This window comes from Leptonychotes weddellii, chromosome X, assembly GCF_054177405.1.
Source record: "Leptonychotes weddellii isolate Sample4059 chromosome X, ASM5417740v2, whole genome shotgun sequence".
Classification (NCBI taxonomy): domain Eukaryota; kingdom Metazoa; phylum Chordata; class Mammalia; order Carnivora; family Phocidae; genus Leptonychotes; species Leptonychotes weddellii.
In genome coordinates, this window is record NC_138385.1 from 47,038,449 (window position 1) to 47,061,665 (window position 23,217).

The 23,217-nt window shown below is 36.1% G+C and overlaps 1 protein-coding gene across 3 annotated transcripts in view; it reads left to right on the plus strand.

The window, feature by feature from the left end:
* The first annotated feature begins 8,617 nt into the window (after nucleotides 1-8,617).
* Nucleotides 8,618-23,217, plus strand: part of CHM (CHM Rab escort protein) — a 191,340-nt gene continuing 176,740 nt past the window's right edge. For all 3 annotated transcript variants that reach the window (XR_014141263.1, XM_081808560.1, XM_081808561.1), the window contains exon 1: nucleotides 8,618-8,685. Coding sequence is in view for 2 of the 3 variants with exons in the window: in XM_081808560.1 (XP_081664686.1) it covers nucleotides 8,637-8,685 (49 nt within the window). In the remaining variant the exon portion in view is untranslated. The remainder of the gene's footprint in view (nucleotides 8,686-23,217) is intronic.

Sequence of the window (23,217 nt, forward strand, 5' to 3'; positions counted from 1 at the left end):
TACAAATGGCTAACAGACACATGAAAAAATGTTCATCATCATTAGCCATCAGGCAAATTAAAATCAAAACCACATTGAGGTACCACCTTACACCAGTTAGAATGGCAAAAATGGAAAGGGAAAGAAACAACAAATGTTGGAGAGGTTATGGAGAAAGGGGAACCCTCTTACACTGTTGGTGGGAATGCAAGTTGGTACGGCCACTTTGGAAAACAGTGTGGAGGTGCCTCAAAAATTACAAATAGAGCTACTCTATGACCCAGCAATTGCAGTCCTGGGTATTTACCCCAAAGACACAGATGTAGTGAAAAGAAGGGCCACATGCACCCCAATGTTCCTAGCAGCAATGTCTGCAATAGCCAAACTGTGGAAAGAGCCAAGATGCCCTTCAACAGATGAATGGATAAAGAAGATGTGGTCCATATATACAATGGACTATTACTCAGCCATCTGGAGGAGATTATGCTAAGTGAAATAAGTCAAGCAGAGAAAGTCAATTATCATATCACTTATTTGTGGAACATAAGGAATAGCATGGAGGACATTAGGAGAAGGAAGGGAAAAATGAAGGGGGGGAAATCAGAGGGAGAGATGAACCATGAGAGGCTATGGACTCTGAGAAACAAACAGGGTTTTAGAGGAGGGGGGGATTGGTTAGCCCAGTGATGGGTATTAAGGAGGGCACGTACTGCGTGGAGCACTGGGTGTTATATGAAAACAATGGATCGTGGATCACCACATCAAAAACTAATGATGTATGGTGACTAATATAACATCATAAAATTTTAAAAAAAGAAAGAACATTTAGAAATTGTGAAACTATTAAAAAAACAAAGTAAGCTCAAACATTAGTTCTGCATTTAAAAAAATTTTTCTTTTGTAAGTCTGGAACTTGTATTAAGGAGTTAGTAATTTACTTTTTAACTGGTATTGCTGGTCTTTCACGGTGTTAAGAGGTATACATTCATATAGACATAACTATTTTCTAAGAAGCTCTTTTAAACCTAAAGAACTCAAGGTATTGATGGCTTATCTGGCACTCTTACTTTATACAAGAAGATCAGTGTCTGGTACGTTTGGTTGTTTACAGTATGGTAAGAATGAGATTCCATGGTAGCGAATTCAATTTGTGTGTGTGCGTGTGTGTGTGTGTGCGCACGCGTGTGCGCATGCACGCATATGTGTATAAAATTATGTGTCTCCTGGATCATAATCTATACTAGTAACACTGACATCTGGAAAGACTATGTAATAGTTCTGCTCCATCTGACCCCATTACCACTCCTAGAAAATCTTTTGCTGTGTCCTAATGATGATGGAGCAAAAACATCATTTTGAAAACACAAGAAATTTCATTCTGAGTCAGGCCAATAGTCCAGCCTAGTGTTTCCCAAACTATGTTCTGTGCTTTAAAAGTTATTGTGTTGGGGCACCTGGGTGGCTCAGTCGGTTAAACTTCTAAATCTTGATTTCAGCTCAGGTCATGATCTCATGGTCATGAGATAGAGCCCCGAGTCTGGCTCCCTGCTCAGTGCGGAGTCTGCTTCAGATTCTTTCTCCCTCTGCCCCTCCCTGCTCGTGTGCGTGCTCTCTCTCTCTCTCTCAAATAAATAAATAAATATGCCACTTAAAAAAGTTACTGTGTCAACTATACTCAAATAAAAAACATTTTTAAAAGTTTATTATGAAATCCTGATAGTTCACATATTTATTATAAAAGATCTGAAGAGTCCTCCAGTAAAGAAACCATTTGACTTTAACTGCTCGCTAAATGTATTTGATCATGAAACCCCTATTAACATCCTACAGAATTACTTTTCCCCAGAACCCACTTTAGGAAAAAGGCTGGCCATGGCACTGAAAAGGGTTTCATAGGGGATTGTGACAGATCTCCACTCCTTCAGCATCCAAGAAATATTTATTAAGCTCTTCCTCAATTATAGGCATTCTTCTAGATGCTTAGGAGTCAGTGAACAAAGACCCCTACCTTATACTACTAACTTTTACAATCCTTGAATTTAGATAAGCCTTTCTTTTTTTTTTAAAAAAAAAAGATTTTTATTTATTTATTTGACAGAGAAAGAGAGAGCACAAGTAGGCAGAGTGGCAGGCAGAGGGAGAGGGAGAAGCAGGCTCTCTGCTGAGCAGGGAGCCAGATGTGGGGCTCGATCCCAGGACCCCAGGATCATGACCTGAGCCGAAGGCAGCCACTTAACCGACTGAGCCACCCAGGCGCCCTAGATAAGCCTTTCTTAAATATGTTTGTATGTTCAATTCCTAAGCCATTATGGAGGGAGATAATTTATATTTTATTTAAGAATAAATTATATATTCTATAATACTGCATGACAAAATAACTATTAACATGAAAAATTATTTTTTGGTCACATGACTTTAAAACCCAAAAGTCAGAAAAAAATATTGAAATGATCAATATGGTATCAATCATTTCAACGAAGAATAAAAAAATTCACTAGTCTACAGGATAAATTTCAAATGAAAAAATGCTAAATTACCAAATATATGCATTTAAAATGTTGACAGATACTGCCAAATTGCCATTCAAAGAAATTATATCAGGAGGCACCTGGCTGGCTCAGTCAGTAGAGCATGTGACTCTTGATCTTGGGGGTTGTGATTTGAGCCCTGTGTTGGGTGTAGAGATTACTTAAAAATAAAGTCTTTTTTTTTTTAAAGAAAGAAATTGTATCCATTTCCACTTCCATTAGCAGTGTATGAGTGAGACTGCTCCCCCAGAACTTTACCAGTACTGTATGTTATCAAATAATTTCATTTTGCCAGTCTGATGGGTGAAAGTTGTTTATCTCCCATATGCTCCCAATGACTGCTGCTGCTGCTACTCCTACTTACTACTACTAATATTTGAGTGCTTACTACCAGTCAAATATAGTGTTAAGTACTTTATTTACCCCTCATTACCACCATGGAGGGTAAGTAATATTATTGTCACTTTACCTATGAGGAAACAGATTCAGAGAGGTTAAGTAACTTATCTGAGGCCATTCAATTGGTAAGTGATGCAAGTGGGACTCCAATCTAGGAAGTCTGGCCAAGAATCTGAACTCATAACCATTATCCTATAGTGCTTAAGTAAAGGATGTTCATTGCAGTACCATTTGTAGTAGCAAAAGACTAGAAAAGAACTAAATATCCATCAATAAAGGAATATTAAATAAATCATGGTCTATTCATATAATGGAATTATAGGAAAGTATTAAAAATGAGGTGTCTATACGTTCTGAGAACACAAGATCTCCTAAATATAATAAGTAAAAAAATACAGGTGTAAGGTGAGGAATAATGTTTATAGCATGCTACCATTTGTGTCAAAAAAGAAATAAAGGGATTACTGCTTCCCTTAAACACACACACACACATACACAATCTCTAGCAGGATTCACAAGAAATGGATAACATCTCTGGGGAGGACAACCTGGGGGCGGGGCTAGGAGGGTATGGAGACTTCTTAGTCTTACGAGTCTTTGTATGATCTTTTGCTAGTTGGATTGTTTATTTTTTTATTTTTATTTATTTATTTATTTTTTAAAGATTATTTATTTATTTGACACAGAGAGAGCGAGAGCACAAGCAGGGGGAGTGGCAGGCAGAGGCAGAGGCAGAGGGAGAAGCAGGCTCCCCACACAGCAGGGGGAGCCCGACGCGGGGCTTGATCCCAGGACCCCGGGACCATGACCTGAGCGGAAGGCAGTCGCTTAACCAACTGAGCCACCCAGGCGCCCCGGTAGTTGGATTGTTTATTAACCACATGTGTATTGTTCAATTATAAACACAAAACCAGCTGATCAAATAAGTTTACTGGGCAATCAACTCATTTTATTCTCATTTAAAATAGTACTCATGTGTGGTTTCCTGAAGACTTCCTGTACTTTATTATTTACCCATTCATTCAAGAGATTTAAAAAATCATTTATTTTTGACAAATAAAAGTTGTATATATTTAAGGTGTACAATGTAATGTTTTGATATATATGATATGAAATGATTAGCACAATCAAACTGATTAACATATCCATCACCTCCCATAGTTACCTTTTTTTGTGGTAAGAACACTTGAAATCTATAATCTTAATAAATTTCAAGTATACATTTTTGACTATAGTCACCATGCTGTACGTAAGTCTCCAGAACTTATTCATGTTACAACAGAAATTTTGTATCCTTTGATCAATATGTTCCCTTTTCCTCTACCCCCAGTCTCTCTCTGGTAACCATCATTCTACTCTCTGTTACTATGAGTTTGACTTAAAAATACATATTTTTCTGGGCGCCTGGGTGGCTCAGTTGGTTAAGCGACTGCCTTCGGCTCAGGTCATGATCCTGGAGTCCCGGGATCGAGTCCCGCATCGGGCTCCCTGCTCGGCAGGGAGTCTGCTTTGCCCTCCGACCCTATCCCCTCTCATGTGTTCTCTCTCATTCTCTCTCTCTCAAATAAATAAATAAAATCTTTAAAAAAAATACATATTTTTCAGATTCCACATATAAATGCGATCATGCGGTATTTGTCTTTCTGTGTCTGGCTTATTTCACTTCAGCATAATGTTCTCTAGATTCATCCATGTCATTACATGTGGCAGAATTTCTTTCTTTTTAAGGGCTGAATAGTATTCCTTTATATAAGGAATATATATATATGGATATATATATCATTCATCTGTTGATGAACACTTAAGTTGTTCCCATATCTTGGCTACTGTGAATAATGTTGCAATGAACATGGGAGTGCAGATATCTCTTTGAGATAGTATTTTATTTGCTTTGAATATATACACATAAGTGGGATTTCAGCAGATATTTTTGAGTGCCTATTATGTGCCAGGCACTGAATGATGTATTAGAAATATAATGGTGAACAATATAGGCACAGTCCTTGCCTTTGTGTAACTTACATCCTAGGAGGATAACAGATATGAAATAAGAAATTGCATAAGCAATTTGATATTTCCAATCATGAAAAGTTCAACAAAGGAGGAGTATAGGAGACTTAAGGCAGACTGAGGACTAGATGAAGACTCGCCAGAGAAAGTGATGTTTTGAATGAACTGCAAAATTAGTAGGATTAAAGTAGAAGAAAGGGAGAAGGACAAAAGTGCACCTCAGGCACATGGAAGAACATGAATGAAGGCCCTGAAGCAGGAAGGAGCATGGGGTATCAGACAAAATGGAGAGACAATATGGCTGGAGCTTAGAAAGACAAAGGTGAGAGGTATATGAGCCTAGAAAGTTCAGCCGGGACTTTTAGACCATGTTTAAAATTTTGGAGTGTATTTTCAGAGCAATGGGAAATCATGCAAGTTTTAGGGAGGGGAGGACATAATTAGATTTGAAATTTTTAAAAAAGATTTTATTCTTAAGTAATCTCTACATTCAATGCAGGACTTGAACTCACAACCCTGAGACCAAGAGTCACATGCTCCACCAACTGAGCCAGCCAGGCACCCCTATATTTGAAAATTTTTTTTCCCCTATATTTGAATTTTTAAAAGTTTACCTGCAGTGTAGACAGTGGACTGAAGGGAAGCAAGCATAAATGAGGGGTCCAGCTGGGACCTATTGTAGTAGTCCAGATAAGAGATAATGAGGGCAGTCCAGATTGTGAGGTGGATATGTTTCCAATATAACTTTGAGATAGATCTGGCAAGATTTGCTGATGAAATTGGGTTAAGAGTGAAAGAGAATGATATATCAAGGATAATTCTTAAGGTTTTTGACTTGAGTAACTGATTAGAAGGTGGTACCGTTTCTAAGGTAGGGAACACTGGATGAAGAGGTTTGGGAGTGGGGCTGAAATGTTCAGGAGTTTGGTCCTGGACATGTTCAGGAGAGATGTTGAGTAAGGGCTTGGATATCTGGATCTGGAGCTCAAAGGAAAGCCCAGGGATAGAGACCATTAAATAATTGGTTTGTAAAAAAAGATGACACATCAGATCCCACAGTTAAGTAAGCTTCTGAATACAAGGTAAACGTTCAGGGAATCATGGTTTTTCAACTCAGGAAACCATTAAGTACAAAATTAGGATCTCAGTGATTTAACAGGGTAAGTCAATTTGTATCCCTCATCTCATTGTACTGTGACTTATCCAAATAAAATATTTCAGTTCTCAAAAACAGATGTCCTTAGAATAGTAGAATAGACAGCAATTAAGCTGCTTTGCTTCATGCTATTTTAATGACATTATCAACCCCTATATTCATCTTTACTTTGCAGAAGATCTATAAAAATACATTTGACAGAAAAGGTATTTTGAGCATTTTCTCCATGCAGAGGCTTTAATTTTTTCTAACGTAATCATATTTTTCATGCTCAGAGAGGGTGTGATAGAGGACAGCTAAAACACAGGGTGGCAATTTTATCTTTCCGAGGGTCCTGCTTTCTAGCTTCAGAATAAAAGGGATTTCCTATTTGGGGCAAAACATATTGGAAAATTAGCACGACAAAGTAATATTACTTGTTTATTTTGTTTTATACCCCACTAGATGTAAACTTCATGAAGTCAGGGGTTTTTGTCTGTTTTACTCATTGCTGTAATTCCAGCATCTAAATCAGTGCCTTGCACATGGTAGGTATTCAATAAATATTTAAGGAAAATTGAATGAAATAATAAGTTGTGTCTTCACATTGTGTCTATTTGTTAGAAAATTTCTGAGTCCATAGAAAGTTAGATATACTCATATTGAAAAAGATATATATATATATACACACACATATACACATATCGCCAAAGTAAGATGGAGATACCTTAATTTATCATGTTTTTAACCACCCATCCATAGCTTCTGTTAGAGGAGATTTTGAAGTTCCCTGTGTTTACTTTGGGAAACCTATTAATTTTCATTTCCACTGGTGGTATTAAGAGTCTCATAGATAAGATCTATTTCACTTCTGATAGTACTCAAAACTTTCTTTTCATATCAAGGCAAATGGCAGAGTGATTTACTGAACAATACATTACATTTCTCAGAGGAGTATCTTACACAAAATATTCATCAGAGGACCATATCACAAGAGAATTGTTCAATACATTCAGATAGTCCATAAAAGAAATTAATGAAACATGTAAAATATTGCTAAAGATTATGGCAAAATGCAGCAAAACAAAACAAAACCCAAACCCAGTAAAATACAATTTTAAAGAATTTTCATGGAACCTCAGCAAAGTAACAAACATGTATTGAGCATCTTCAATATATAAGACACATGATAGTTGTGGGCAGATATAAAGATGAAGACTTAGTCCCTGTATTCATAGTACTTACCATCTATTAGGGGAGTCAGAACTAAACTCAGTTCAGCAAACACTGACTGGCATTCCTATTAAGCTACAGGCTCATATTAGATGCAGGGGGTAAAAAGATAAGTAAGGCCCGGTGCCTGTCATAGAGGGACTTAAAATTTAGGTTGTTATATATCTGGGTGTATATTTTTGTATGTGTGGGGCTGTGTTAACTGTATAGGAACCAACATAATGCAAATCATTTCAGTGCAATATGGGAGGCTATGACAGGGTGTTAGCACTACATAGGGAAATTTAACCCAATATAGGGAGGAGATAAAAGGAGGAGGTGGTAGAACCTGAACTGAATATTAAGGATATGTTAGCTGGAGTATAGGAATATCATTCCATGCTAAAGGAAAAACAGTGTGACTGGGAAACCACAAACAGTTCGGCGAACAGGTGGTGTAAGGGGAAGGTCAACTACTGGCACTTTCTCTTTTGGAATTATTTCTCTCCTCAATTATTTTGAAACTCTTGTAAAATAACGAAAATAACTACAATGAACCCTAAAGCCCCTCATCAAATACAATCACTTTAATATAAAGGCCATTTTACCTTGATCATTTCTGCAGCAGTTTATCAGAAGAATCTTGTATGGACTCCTTGTATACGTATAAAAAACCAGATTCAGAACCAATAAACGCTTATCAAGCAACTACTATGCTTTCATATCTTTTTTCCCTCCTGTAAAGCAAAGCCAATTTTGTAAAAATATACTGCCGGGTGGCTGCGTGGACTAACTAGAACAAATACAGACACAATTTAGGTTTCATTGTGGCGAAACTAAGGTGAGAGGTTTTTCATGGGTTTTCATTGGGGAGATATGGAGACGAAAAAGATACGGGATATAGTTTGAAAGAATTGGTGCGAAAAATTATGCCTCGGGGGGCGAAAAAGAAAGTGCACACACACTGGGGGAAACAAGTTACCGGGCTGGAATGAAAATTTCCTTTGTTCACAGACCAATCCCCTTTCAGTTTCATTCCGCCCTTCATCTATCCCAACAATTCTTGCTTCATCATTGTCAAGGGGCACCCAGGTTTTCCCATTCATCCTAGCTAGCAGAGCAAAAATCTCCAACTCATTACTACCCCAAACCTCCAGGCTAAACGCGCTACTGCACTCAGCCTGGAAAATAAACTGAGCTTTTAACATTCGCGTAAACATTTAAAATAAAATGCTGTAGCCGCCTATCTAGACCGGCCACCAAGAACTACAATATCCAGAATGCACTGTTTTTCCTTCCGCCTTCTACCAGGGCAACGCCTGACTAGATCTCATTTCCACAAGCAATAGTCACATGACACGTTTCCTTTCAAGATGGCGGATAATCTCCCTTCGGAGTTTGATGTGATCGTAATAGGGACGGGTATGTGTGGCTCTGGTACTCCCCGAACAGTGTAGGAAATCTATCTCGTTCCTACCTTCTCTATCAGTGGTGAGGGTTGGCGAGAAATGCCGGGGGTTGAGGATGGGAGGGAGAACGGGAAGGAAGTGAGGTAGTGTGGAGTCAGCGCGGGACTTGGCAGCTCCAGGGAGGGGCTTGGACCCACGGTACTTAGCGCCATTTGAGTAGGGGTCGATCTGGTCGATGCCGATTGCTGAGGTTGGTTGCTGCGGGTGATTCTGTAATTTCCTTAGAGGGAGGTGGGTTTGTAGTGTCATGAGAACGGAGGGTCGGGATTTTATCGAAGGAAACGCCTTTGGCATGACATGATTCCTTCCTTGTTGATTTCGAGGTGATATTCCCCATCATTGTCTCGCCCTTTCTTAGGAATTTTTCATATATTTATGTAGTCCTAGGGTGTAGTGCAGCTCGGATACAGTTTAGTCCTCAGGTTTTCGAGAAAGGTGCTCAGTTGTTGCCCGTGTGCGTATTAATTTACTAGGACAAGGACACGGATTCTTTTCTATTGTGTTGACAAACCTAGGGAATTGTATTTTGTTGAGTTAGCCATTCCTGCTTTATGATGCTGAAAGATAGCGTTTTGCTTTCTGTCACCCACCTATCAACTCACAACTAAATGAGCTGAGAAGCTTCTGTGAATTCCATTTCAGGTGTGGGACCTTATCTTCCCCTCGTTTACCCATCATTTATTCTCCGTGTTTTGGGTGGAGTCAGAAAAATCCCCTGCAATTTCTAGTTGACAAATTCAACGTACAACACGTGGCAGAAGACATTTGGCAGCAGTTGGTATTTTGTTTTTCTTAATAGTGTAAAGGGCGGATTTTAGATGGCGTGAAGTAGGTTGTTGAGAGGGCTTTTCTCCTGTTTGCAGAATGTGGTAGGTCGGAGAAGCTCTGGTGGATGAGAACCTGTCCATTGTGTTAACGAATGGAGTTTGTTGTCTTCTCAAACAGTGGGGGCAGCCATGTTTCCAGGGCCGGAGTAAAAATAATAGCTACCTGGTTTTGAATGCTTATTATTTGTTAATTGATGTGCTAAGCACTTTAGAAGCTGTTTGTAATCCTCACAACAACCTCCTTAGAGTAGGTATTCTCTACACTTTGCAGACGAGGAAAAGGGGCCTTAGAAAGATTGCTGTGTACTCAAGATCACACAGCTGGTAAATTTCCAAAGGCCCATTCCATCTCAGAAGGAGAATCAGTGCTTCAGACCTTCAGAGTTAACCCATATTAGTAGAAATAATTGAGAAAGGTTGTTTCTAGACCTTGCTTGGCCTTCAAATAGCTGTTTGAATTGCTAGGGCACTTAATCTCTCTGAGCCTCAGTCTTGTTTTTAAAAAGAAAGGGTAAGCTAGTCTTTCAGGTATTGTCTAACCAAAAATTCTCTTATTCTAGTTGCATGTGGGTAATTGGTCTCAGGACAACAAAGACATGTTTATTCCCATTCTGAAAACTGCATGGCTGCAGATGACTTGGCTGTAGCTGCTTGAACAGATGTTGGATGTTCTCTCCAGTCTATCCTAAAACGGAGAACAACATCCATTTTTGAATAGTTGTTATACCATACTTGGATTCTATATTATTGCCTTTCTTTTTTGTTACCTAGGAACTTGGGGTGTTTTTTTTTTTTAATTTTTTGAATTATTATAAGATTCTTCTTACCTGGATTCAAATTTTAATTGATAAGAGTGCTAATTCCTATTACTAAATGCCGTTAATTCTTAAATAGTTGCTTTCTGGTTCAGTTCATAGTATGGACTATATTCATCCTGTTAGAGTCCGTTATGGTAGAGGTAGGAAGATATTGTGAGTGATACAGAAAATTGCATTAGGTGGCATCTGGTGTATTTAGAGAAAGATTCATTTTAGACTTATTCCAGTGAGGGTAGTATTATTTCTCAAAGTATGGGAAGAACTTATTTGAAGTTAATTGTAAGTTATGTTTTTCATATCACTTAATGGGGAACATACTCTGAGTTTATCAAGCACGTTGCATAAATTTATGTTATGAAGCTTTGTGTTTAGGTATGTTAAAACGGAAAAATTGGATAAGTCATTTCCCAAATGATTCTAATAATTCTAGTCGTTACTTAATTGGAATTATTGTTAATGTGTTTGGAATATTTTTCTTCTGAAATAGTTTGCTGAAAGTAGTCTTAAAAGTGTTTGCATTGGGGGCACCTGGATGGCTCAGTCGGTTAAGCGTCTAACTCTTGATCTCAGGGTCGTTGAGTTCAAGCCCCACAGTTGGGCTCCACATTGGGCATGGAGCCTACTTAAAAATATATATATATATATGTTTGCATTACTAAATACTGGCTTGAGTAAATCTTAGGAAAAGCAGCATTTCTTATATTCAGTTTTACTGACAAAAGCAGAATTAATCATGCATGTATCAGAAACATGAAGAAATAGGCTATGAAATGTAATTTTTCTTTTAGTAGATTTAGCTCTATGTCGAGACAATTGCTTCAAGTAAAAACATCTGTAGATAATATTTAAATCCCTTTGTCCTTGATTAATTAGTTTTTTTTTTTTTTTACTTTTCATATCACAAGATTTTCCTTAGGGTCATGTTTTGAAGAGATTATGGTAAGATAAAGTTTTGTATGTTTTTTCTTAGTTATGTCCATTTCTTTCTGATTACAAAATACAGGAAATATCTGTCAAACACCCAAAGGCAGAGGGATAAAATCAAGTATTTGAGCTGTGAAAAATATAGAAGAAAATGGAATAAGGAAGGGGGGCCATCTGGAGTCTTAAAGGAGAGGACAAAACTGGATGTAAGTGATGTTCTAGGAAGTGGCTTTCAGTTTGGGTACACAGTTGTCATTTTCAAGACATTTTGCCATTTAAAAAGACATTGGAATGATGGGTTGTAGAGAAGTATCATTGGTTTCAGGATAAAAATAGTCTCAATAACATAACACTTCATTGGAAGTGACATCTGTGTAATCTGCAATCTGCATCAGAGACAACAGTTCAACAGAAGAGCAGGCAAGATGGAAGTTAGGAGAGCTGTGATAACATCGGCATGCTTCTTACATAGTGGAATCCTTCAGGTCCTCACTTAGAGCATATTCTTATTTTAGAAATAATTCCAGCATGCTCAGAGCATATTAGAAACATCCTTAACTTCTGTAAAAGCTGTGTTTGGGGATTTCATTAGATATAAGTGATAGTTGATATCCTAATGGGAAAGGGAAGAGGTAAACACCCTAAAGTGCAAGCCTACGTCAAACAGTAAAATGGCCTGGGACCAGTTTGTATAGTGACAAATTTTTCAGAGTATTCAACCCACATTTACTGAGAACCTAGTCCCTGCGTTTGTGAAGTTTACTGTATTGCCTGTTTTCAGAGACTGGGGTTCCTGATAGTCACATCCACAGAACTGTTCTTAAGCCAACGTGGGCTTTTCGTTGCATCCTTCTTGCTTTCTGAAGACCACATAGGGATTCAGTCTGCATTCCTTTCCTTTCTGAAGTACACCACACAATTATATTTTGGGAGTTCTTTCCCTAAGATGGGCTATGGAGTGGGCTAGCTTAAAATTTTTCCTGCAGAAGATAAACACAGATCCTTTTTGATTAAAGAGTTTTATTGCTAAAGATTATGGAGAAAGAAATGAGGTAACCAAAATAACAAACATGGGAGAAGTTACAAAGAGTATTGCTCCTAAATTGTGACTACTTTCCTAGATAGTGCTTGACATAGTACAGTAATAGATGTGGCAGAATGGTGTAATGGGAATCACTTGACCTTTCTACTGGGTGACTTTGGGCAAATTGCATCACCTCTTGGGACGCCACGTTGTTCATCTGTAAAGTGGGAGATTTGAATTAGGTGACCTATCTACCAGCTGACCATTGTGTCTGCGTAAGTATGACCCTGGGTCCTTGAAAAGGCTAAATTCTGTATAGTCCTTTTAAGGAGTCAGGTCAGTGTTTAATATACTTTAGAAATTTGCGTATCAAAATGGCTCAGAGGGCGCCTGGGTAGCTCAGTCGGTTGAGCGACTGCCTTTGGCTCAGGTCATGATCCTGGGGTCCTGGGATCGAGTCCCACATCGGGCTCCCGGCTCGGCGGGAGGCCTGCTTCTCCCTCTCCCACTCCCCCTGCTTGTGTTCCTGCTCTCGCTGTCTCTGTCTCTGTCAAATAAATAAATAAAATCTTTAAAAAAAAAAAAATGGCTCAGAAAAATTTTCTTGCAAACAGTAAGCTGCCTTTATCAGGAAGGTCATGGAGGTGGCATGCTTCCATTCTTTGATGTTGGTTGAGAATCATAATGTCAGCTTTGGCTGGAAGCTCATTGACTATAATGCTTACGATGTTGGTGGTATAACTTCGCTTCTCTAAACGTTGGGGAATAGTAGTACTGCGGGAGGTTTTGTGAAAACATATTTACCAAATACCTTATATGTGATTTCCTACATATATATCTTACTCTTCTCCCAGGATGTCTGTGTATGTTTCTAACATGACAGGATGCCCATACTTCCTCTGTCTGTATTTCCAAACATACATACACCTATTGTCCTATATTGAGTTATGATTTTTTTCTGTGACAAGATGCTACCTATTTATGGGTCATGAAATCAATTCCAGCATTAAAAAAAGAGGTAGAGTAGAATAAATCAGAATATATTACATGTAGTAAGGATGAATATAGTTTTATGAAACAAATATTTCATGTGTGTATAATCACTGTGTAAAATATATCCATATATATGTAGATATTTTTGGGGGTTGTCAGGGGCAAAAAGTCTTAAAGTCTAGAGAATATTAACTGAATAACAATGAATAATAATGAATATGGTATTTCAAAACTCTTTAGTTTTACAAATGCTATACCATTCATATATTTTATTTACTTTGACATGTATGTATCTCATTTGAGCAGTGTAGTGATAATGTAGTGATTGACAATGTGGTTCTGAAATGAGACAGATTGGGTTTTGAATCAGCTGTGTCTCTTGTACCACCTTACACATGTCCCTTAATGTCTTAAGTTTCAATTTTCTCATTTCTATATGAGAATAAATCTCACAGAACTATGTTGAGAATTCAGTGAAATAATTCCTGTAAGATACTTAGTAAGTGCTCAGAAAATGTAGTTGATTTTTATGCCCCATAATGCTATTCCCAGGTGCTTTTATCATCACTGTTGCTGCTTGAATGCTTCCCAGGAAGGGCTTTCCATGGAAAGCAACAGAAAGATTCAGGTGTCTGAGTCATCTTCCTCTTCTTCCCATTGGCTGGTTGGTAGGAAAGACTTTTGTATGTCTATTACCACTATTTCTAACAGACTTCTTATCTTGCGGGTTTACAAGTTTTCTATTTTTTCTTTTTTTCTCTTTCATCAGCTTGAATTATTTGTTGTTTTGTCTTAAGATTTTGAACAGATTTATCTTATTTGGGGCATAGTATGAAACTCTTTGTCAGTATAAGAATGCTGAAGGAGCTAAAGAAAGCCCACATATTTTCCTGTTTCTGAAAAATGCTTTGCAATTCTTCAGGCATTTATTGGTGGAAAAGTATGTCTTTTTTGTTGTCAGGAGCTAGGAAAGTAAAGGGACTTAGCCAACTCTGGAGAAGACTCTTTGGGAGAGACTTATCCTTCCCTGTAAATCATAAGTTTGAGCCAATTCCTCGGAGCTACATCTGTTACCAGAGTTCCCTCTGCAGCATCATTTTCATCTCCCATGCCTCATGGCATTTTCTCATTTTCTCTAGTGATCTCATGATGTTTTGGATAACTCAAGCTACAGCAATTAAAATCAAATACGGCTGCTCATCATCACATTCTCATGTTTAACATAAAATCCCAATGCACAGAAATAATTATAATTCCATATAATTGACCTGTTACTCATGCTAAGTCACCTGCTATTCAGTTTCAGTGCAGTCTTTTAACTGAAATGTTAGGTTCTGCCTGATATGTATATAAATGGTTTTAAAAGTAAAATAGACTAAAAGTCTCCGTCAGTTTGTATTTATATATATATGAAATGCTAGAGAGATTGGAAACATTTTGAGGATATTCAGTTGTAGCCAACAAAATAGGGATACTTTGAAAGATTGATTTATTGTCTTTTTGCTTTTCTAATAATCTTATTAAAGGGCAGTGTAAAAAGAGATGATGATTTATCACAGGTAGTGATTTTCCAAAGCATGACTATGAGAGCCATCATGTTATCATATTAAGGCTATTTAAAAAAAAGTCTGCAAATAAGAGACGCAGGGGTAAAAGAGAGACAGACAGAGACAGACCAAGGGGCAGCCAGGCCAGTGTGGTGCTTAGTGTAAGTATTTCATCTCATATTGGATTTTACCAAGAGTTTAAGTCATACTACTTGACTGATTTGGTTTATATCACATTTAGAATAGTACCAACATCTACTTTTTTTCCCCTGAGTACTAGTCTAACATATCTTTTTTGTCCAACCTTGTGTTCACATTGAGTTACAATAGCGATTGATTAATGGAGTTTTAATCATTGTATATTGCTTTGAAATGTTTGGATCATATATCTGTGATCCAAATTTGCACATTTGTTAAACTACTTTTCTATATATGAGTTTAAAATAATTATTATGGGGGTGCCTGGGTGGCTTAGTCGGTAAAGCGTCTGCCTTCTGCTCAGGTCATGATACCAGGGTCCTGGGATTGAGCCCCACTCCGGGCTCCCTGCTCAGTGTGGAGCCTGCTTCTCCCTCTCCTCCCGGCTTGTGCTCTCTTGCTATCTCTGTCACTATCTGTCTCTCTCTCAAATAAATAAATTAAAAAAAATAATTATTGTGGAAAAATTTACACAAGCTAAAGTGTAGAGAAATAGGTTTTACATACAGATAAAAGGCATATTAGGAAGATGCTGAGTTGTGACTTCTTTTTCAAATAAAAAATTTTATTTGAGTATAGTTGACACAGTTACATTAGTTTCAGATGCACAACTTCGTGATTTGACAAGTTTATACATTATATTATGGTCACAAGTGTAGCTATTATCTGTCCCATTACATTGCTATTACAATATCGTTGACTGTATTTGTTATGCTCTGCCTTTCATTCCCATGACTTACTGAGTTGTGAGTTCTAATCCTTATTTTTCTATGAACTGTGTTACTTTGGGATGAGCTATATAAGCCAAATAGATAACAGAATTAGTTTTAGTACCTACAACACACTGTTAAATACATGAGAAATATTTACTATATGTGAGTACTGTTGTAAGGTCTTAAAATGCATTATTTAATCTGATTCTCACAATAACCCTGTCTGTGGTAGATTAGTTAACTCCATTTTACAAATATATAACCTAAGGCTTAGTTAAGTTTGACCTAGGTCAAACTATTAAGACTAGAGTTGTTCTAGCTAAAACTGAGTTACTAGAATGAGCTCGTGGGATTCTTCCAAGTGAAAAAATGTCTTATACTGTCAATATTATATTAATGTGTCCTAGCTGTTGGTTGGCAATTGCTTCATTTTTGGGAGTCACCACTGTTGACATTAAAATCCAGATGCCAACAAGTTTTGTAGTGTTAACTCATCATTTACAACATCATTACATCTGTGTTAGCTTGCAAACCTTCTGATGAAGGTGAACTACATGACCTGGTTGTGTTTATCACTTAAAAGTGAAAGTAAAAATCACAGCCACTAAAGTAATGGTGAAAAATGGGATCAGAGAATACAGTCATATTTCAGGAGATAATCTGTTTTTCCCAGGAATTAATTATTCATTGATTTCAAGATACTTCAAGATACATAGTTTCCCACTGAAATAAAATCATTGTTAAAAATAACATATAGGCTGCTTGTGCATGTGCTGGAGTTTGCCATTTTAGGTTTTTTGTTTGTTTTTGTTTTTTTGTTTTCTTCACTTGCAAATTAAATTTTCAAGATCAAGTATTGGACTCATTGTCCTGTTTATGAAGCTTGTCTTTTTTTGATTGACTATTCTTTTGGTTCCTACAATTTTCAGTATTTGTCAGCACTTACAATGGATGCATCTTAATTGACAGAATGAATCTGGTAATATCTTTTTCCTTCAAGGGCTGTGTTATTAACCTAGTAACACTTTTATGTATGTACTTCCAGATGTTTTCTCACTGTGTGTATATAGATATATGTCTACTTTTCTGTGTTTATACAAGTTTATCATAGATGCTGTTTTGAAACCTATTTTTCACCTCACAGTATGTCATGAACATCATTCCATGTCAACCAAATATTCTTTCCAGTGTCCTTCCTAAAAAGTTTTTATTTGGAGATAATTGTAGACTCACATGCAGTTGTAAGAAATAGTATGGGAAGTGTATACACTTCACCCAGTTTCCCCAATGGCAAGTAACATCCTAGATAACTGTAGCATAACCAGAAAATTGACCTTACCCAATGACCTTATTCAGATTTCACCAGTTTTACATATACTTGTGTTACTTTTGTTAACAGCCTTTGGATATACATAGATAGCTTTCCCTTCCAAGATTAAGTAAATATTAACTCTTAGTTTATTTTTTAATATTTTATTTTTTACATTTAAATTTTAAATCACTTGAAATTTATTTTGATGTAATGTATGAGGGTTTTTTTTCCATTTAAATCACCATCCAGTTATTCTAACACCATTGAACTAATAATCTTCTTCATTGAGTCAAAATTTTTTTTTACTATATGATCAATTTTTGGACTTTCTGACAATAATCTGAGTGTCTCAGTGTAGTCTCTTTGAAAGTGGGAACTATAAAATTGGTATAGATTGGGTCATCTGATCTATAGAGAAATAACTTCTTTGAAATCTCAAAAAACAAAAGGTGGAATTTGAGTATATAAAAATTATAGCATCTACTCTGAAAAATAGAAAACCAGAAGAAATATTTGCAACTCATAACAGGACTAATTACAGAAAATGAGTACCTCCAAATTTATGTGAAAAATATCAAGATCTCTTTAGACAAATGGACAGAGAATGTAAAGAGAAGATAGAAATGGTCAACAGACTGCTGGGAAAATATTTTTTCTTAATAAGTTGAATGCAAAATAACCTAATTAAAAACATTAAAAGAGTAAGAACTAATTTTTTGATGAAGTTGTAGTCAAGTAATATATTATAAATCGAGATAACACTTGAGCAAAGTAATTTGACAGTTTGTACTAAGAATTTTAAATATGTTTATTCTCTTAGACTCTGTAACTCTGGATCTGAGAATTTATTTTGAGAAAATCAGTATATTTAAAAGCTACCAGAGTGACATCTATTTTAAAGCTGCTTATCATAGTTAAATTTGAAATTAATATAAATATATATTAAAGTGCTCTGAAAGCACACAGGAGGCCAGTTAACTGGTGGAGTAGGCAGTCTTACAAGGTGGCCTGGGATCTGGTCCACAGATTTCATTTATATTATAAAATAACATACGTACAAGTGAAATATGTGTATTATGTGTGTGTACATTTATTTCAGTGAACAATAATAAAGTGAATGGTGTGTATGTAGGACCCAGTTAGAGAAAAACAGCATTACCAGAACTTTAGAAGCTCCTTGTGTGCATCATTATCATCTGTCTTCCCTTCCTTTCCTATAGATGTAATGATTATGGTAAATTGTATTGTTCCCTTATATTTTTTAAAGTGTCTTTATTACATGTGTATGCATCTCTAAAAAATACATTGTTTTAACTGTTTTTGACCGTTGTCTAACTTCTGGAATTCTATTGTATGTATTCTTTTTGTGTCTTGCTTTTCTTGACCAGTTTTATGCTTGTGAGATTGTCTGTACAGATGCATACAGATGTAATCCCCCCCTCCCTGCACACTCACATGTACACACACACACTGCTATTGTGTTGTATACTAGGTTTTCAAATCTTCAGCTTCAGTAGGTTATGCCTATTTACCAAGGTAATTGTATTTATATGCCCTTTGGTTTATAGCTTTTCAAGCCTCTCCCCCACCCCAGGAAATTTGTAATGTCATAAATACATTCATGACAAAATAAGGTCATCTGTACATACCATTCTACAACTTTTTCAGTCAGTAATACCTTTCTATCCATTCCAGGTCATTTTTATCTCCAGTACACAGACCATATTTAATTTTCTACAAACACCCACCCCAAAATACTCTTTATAGCTGATATGTACAAATTTATGTCCAATTCAGTATTATGCACTGCTGGTTGTTAATGTACTGTAAGTCTGTTTTATCCTAGTATAGTTCTTTTTTTTTAAATGATGACTGAAATGTTGAGACTGGTCCTACAGAATGTTCTGCCTTTTGGATTTGGCTGCTTTCTTCCTTGTGGTATCAGTTACTTTATTACTCTAGCCTATGTTTTTCCTGTAAACTGAGAGTTTATATCTAAAGGCTTGATGGATTCAAGGTTAAAATTTTTGGCTAGAATTTATCTTTAGTGATTGGGTGCCATGTTGGATTATGCCAGAACACATCATATTCGGTTGATCCACCGTGAGTGTTGCTAAGATTAACCCTAGATTAGAATGATGACAATCTGATGCTTCTGTTGTATGGACATGTTTCCCCTGTGTATTGAAGATAATCTGTGTATTGCTAATTTGGCACTGTACAAATACTCAGTTTGATACCAACTGTTCACATAACTGTTTTAACATCAGTAGGTAATTCTTGTAGAAATTAGTATTCTCATTAGGAGTTGCAAAAAATGATGTTTTTTTCTCTGATTCTTAGTTCTTTGATTCCTTCTACACTTAGTAGCTGCCAGTTAATTAATGCCAGTTAATTCACAAAAGGGAACATACCTTTCTAGCATTATTAGTATCTACCAGCTAAAGTACTCATTTCTGAGAATCAAGTAATTCAGAAAATGGAGTTAATTGTAAGGTTGCTTGGTGGAGATGGACAAGGAGATTTAGATGTCATGAAAAAGTATAGTACTTAAGAGCACAGACTTGAGCCACAGTGGCTAGATTCCAGTATTAACTCACCATTTACTGGGTGAATGACTTTGGACAAATTACTTAACCCCTTTGTGTTTCATTTTCTGCCTTATGTATACATGTGGACAAAGACTGGAAAGTAAGGGAAAAATTAAAAAAAAATTGTTAGGGGTCAGGCTATATATGATTAAAATATTTTCTTTAGCATTATACCATATTTACAGAGTAAGAGAAAATGAAAAAAGAGCTGTCTTACTGCATTTTAGGCATTTTTATTACTGTTATTTTTTTCAATTAAAAACATTTTAAAGTTTTTTTAAAATTTATTTATTTTGGGGGCGTGGTGAGGGGAAGAAGAAGGGGGGGAGGGAGAGAGAGAAAGTGAGAGTGCACACATGAGCTCCCCTCTGGTAACCTATCCCTTTGTTCTCTATAGTTAAGAGTTTGTCTCCTGGTTTGTCTGTCTTTTATTTTCTCTTTGCTCATTTGTTTTGTTTCTTAAATTTCACAAATGAGTGAAATCATGTGGTATTTCTCTTTCCCTGACTTTTCTACCTTGCATTATACTCTCTTGCTTCATCCGTGTCTTTGCAAATGGCAGTATTTCATTCTTATTTATGGTTGAGTAATATTCCATTGTGTGTGTATACGTGTGTGTGTGTGTGTGTGTGTGTATATGTATAATGTGTGTACGACCTCTTTATCCATTCATCAGTTGAGGGACGCCTGGCTGCTTCTAATGCTGCAATAAACATAGGGATGTATGTATCCCTTTGAATTGGTGTATTTGTATTTTTTTGGTAAATACCCAGTAGAGCAATTGCTGGATCATAGGGTAATTGTATATTTAACTTTTTGAGGAACCTCCATACTGTTTTCCAGAGTGGCTGCACCAGTTTGCATTCCCACCAACAATGCAGGAGGGTTTCCCTTTCTCTATATCCTCGCCAACACCTGTTGTTTCTTGTCTTGTTGATTTTAGCCATTCTGACTGGTGTGAGGTGATACCACATTGTACTTTTGTACTTTTGATTTGCATTTTCCTGATAATAAGTGGTGCTGAGCATCTTTTCTTGTGTCCGTTGGCCATCTGTATATCTTCTTTGAAGAAATGTCTGTGTATGTTTTCTGCCCATTTTCTAATTAGATTATTTGGGTTTTTTGAGTGTTGCATTTTCTAAGTTCTTTATATAGTTTGGATACTAACCCTTTATCTGTAATGTCATTTGCAAATATCTTCTCCCATTCCATATGTTGCCTTTTAGTTTTGTTGATTGTTTCCTTTGCTGTGCAGAAGCTTTTTATTTTGATGTACTCTCAGTAGTTTATTTTTGCTTTTGTTTCCCTTGCCTCGGGAGACCTATCTAGAAAAAACTTGCTACAGCCAATGTCAAAGAGGTTACTGCCTGCATTCTCCTCTAGGATTTTCATGGTTTCAGGTCTCACATTTAGGTCTTTCATCCATTTTGAATTTACTTGTGTGTATGGTGAAAAAAGTGGTCCAGTTTCATTCTTTTGCATGTTGTCCAGTTTAACCAACACCATTTGTTGAAGAGACTGTCTTTTTCCCACTGGATATTCTTTCCTGCTTTGTCAAAGATTAGTTGACCATATAGTTAGGGTTCATTTCTGGGTTCTCTATTCTGTTCCATTGATCTGTGTGTCTTTGTGTGATATTTGTGCCAGTACCGTGCTGGTTTGACTACTATAGCTTTGTTATAGAACTTGAAGTCCAGAATTGTGATGCCTCCAGAGTTGCTTTTCTTTTTCAAGGTTGCTTTGGCTATTTGGAGTCTTTTGTGTATCCATACAAATTTTAGGTTTGTTCTAGCTCGAAAAATGCTGGTGGTATTTTGAAGGGATTGCATTAAATGTGTAGATTGCTTTGGGTAGTATAGACATTTTAATAGTATTTTTCTTCCAGTCCATGTGCATGGAATGTCTTCATTTCTTTGTGTTGTCTTGAATTTCTTTCATAAGTGTTTTATAGTTTTCAATAGGTCTTCACTTCTTTGGTTAAATTTATTTCTAGGTATCTTTGATTTGGGAGCAATTGTAAGTGGAATTGTTTTCTTAATTTCTCTTTCTCTTCATTATTCGTGTGTAGAAATGTAGCAGATTTTTGTACATTGATTTTATATCTTGTGACTTTACTGAATTTATCAGTTCTAGCAGATTTTTGGTGCAGTCCTTAGGGTTATATATATCATATATATGTGTGTGTGTGTGTGTGTGTGTATATATATATATATATATATATATGAAACTATATATATCTGTAGATACTGAGAGTTTACTTTTTTCTTACCTATTTAGATGCCTTTTTATTTCTTTTTGTTGTCTGAGTGCTGTGGGTAGGACTTCCAGTTCTGTGTTGAATACAAGTGGTGAGAGTGGACATCTTTGTCTTCTTCCTGACCTTACCGGAAAAGCTCTTAGTTTTTCCCCATTAAGGCTGATGTTAGCTGTGAGTTTTTCATATATGACCTTTATTATGTTGAGGTATGTTGCTTCTAGACCTACTTTGTTGAGGGTTTTTATCATGAATGGATGTTGTACTTTGTCAAGTGCTTTTTCTGCATCTATTGAAATAATCATATGGTTTTTATTCTTTCTCTTATTGATGTGATGTATCACATTGATTGCAGACATTGAACCACACTGGCACCCCAGGAATAAATCTCACTTGATCTTTGATTAATGATTTTTTTAATATATTGTTGAATTTGGTTTAGTAATATTATGTTGAAGATTTTTGCATCTATGTTTATCAGAGATATTGGCCTGTATTTGTTGTTGTCTTTATCTGGTTTTGTTATCAGGGTAATGTTGGCCTCGTAGAATGAATTTGGGAGTTTTCTTTCCTTTTCTATTTTTTGGAATAGTTTAAGAAGAATGGGTATTAACTCTTCTTTAAATGTTTAGTAGAATTTGCCTTTGAAGCCATCTGGTCCTGGACTTTTGTTTGACAATTAACTCAATTTCTTTGCTGGTTATTGGTTTTTTCAAATTTTCTATTCCTGTTTCAGTTTTGGTAGTTTATATGTTTCTAGAAATTTATTCCTTTCTTCCATGTTGTCCAATTTGTTGGTATAATACTTTTTAAAAAATACTATTAAAAATATTAATAAAAAGTATTAAATGTTATTAAAAGAATTAATATTAAAATATATAATTTTTTTTAAAAAGCGGATTTCATGATAAGATTTTAAATAAGGGAAGGAGGTTGTTTCATGATTATAACATTCTTGGAATGAGTATACAGTCTCTTTCATCTGTTTAGTCTCATAGCTTTATAGGTAATATAATAAATTTCACTTCTGTGGCACAGAAATAAGATATGTGCTGAACAAAGAAACTATTTTTTCATCACAAGTTAAATATTATTATGTCTGAAGGGAGCTCACCTGGGATAGTCTTTGCTGTGAAAAGATCATTTTAGTCACTTAAATTGATAAAACAGAAATATTAGTGTAATGAAAAGTAAGTTAAAATTAATTGTAATGGAATCTGCTTATTTCATTTCCTGGCATGGGATAAGTCTTCAGCAAATATTTACATTACTTAGTAAAACTTT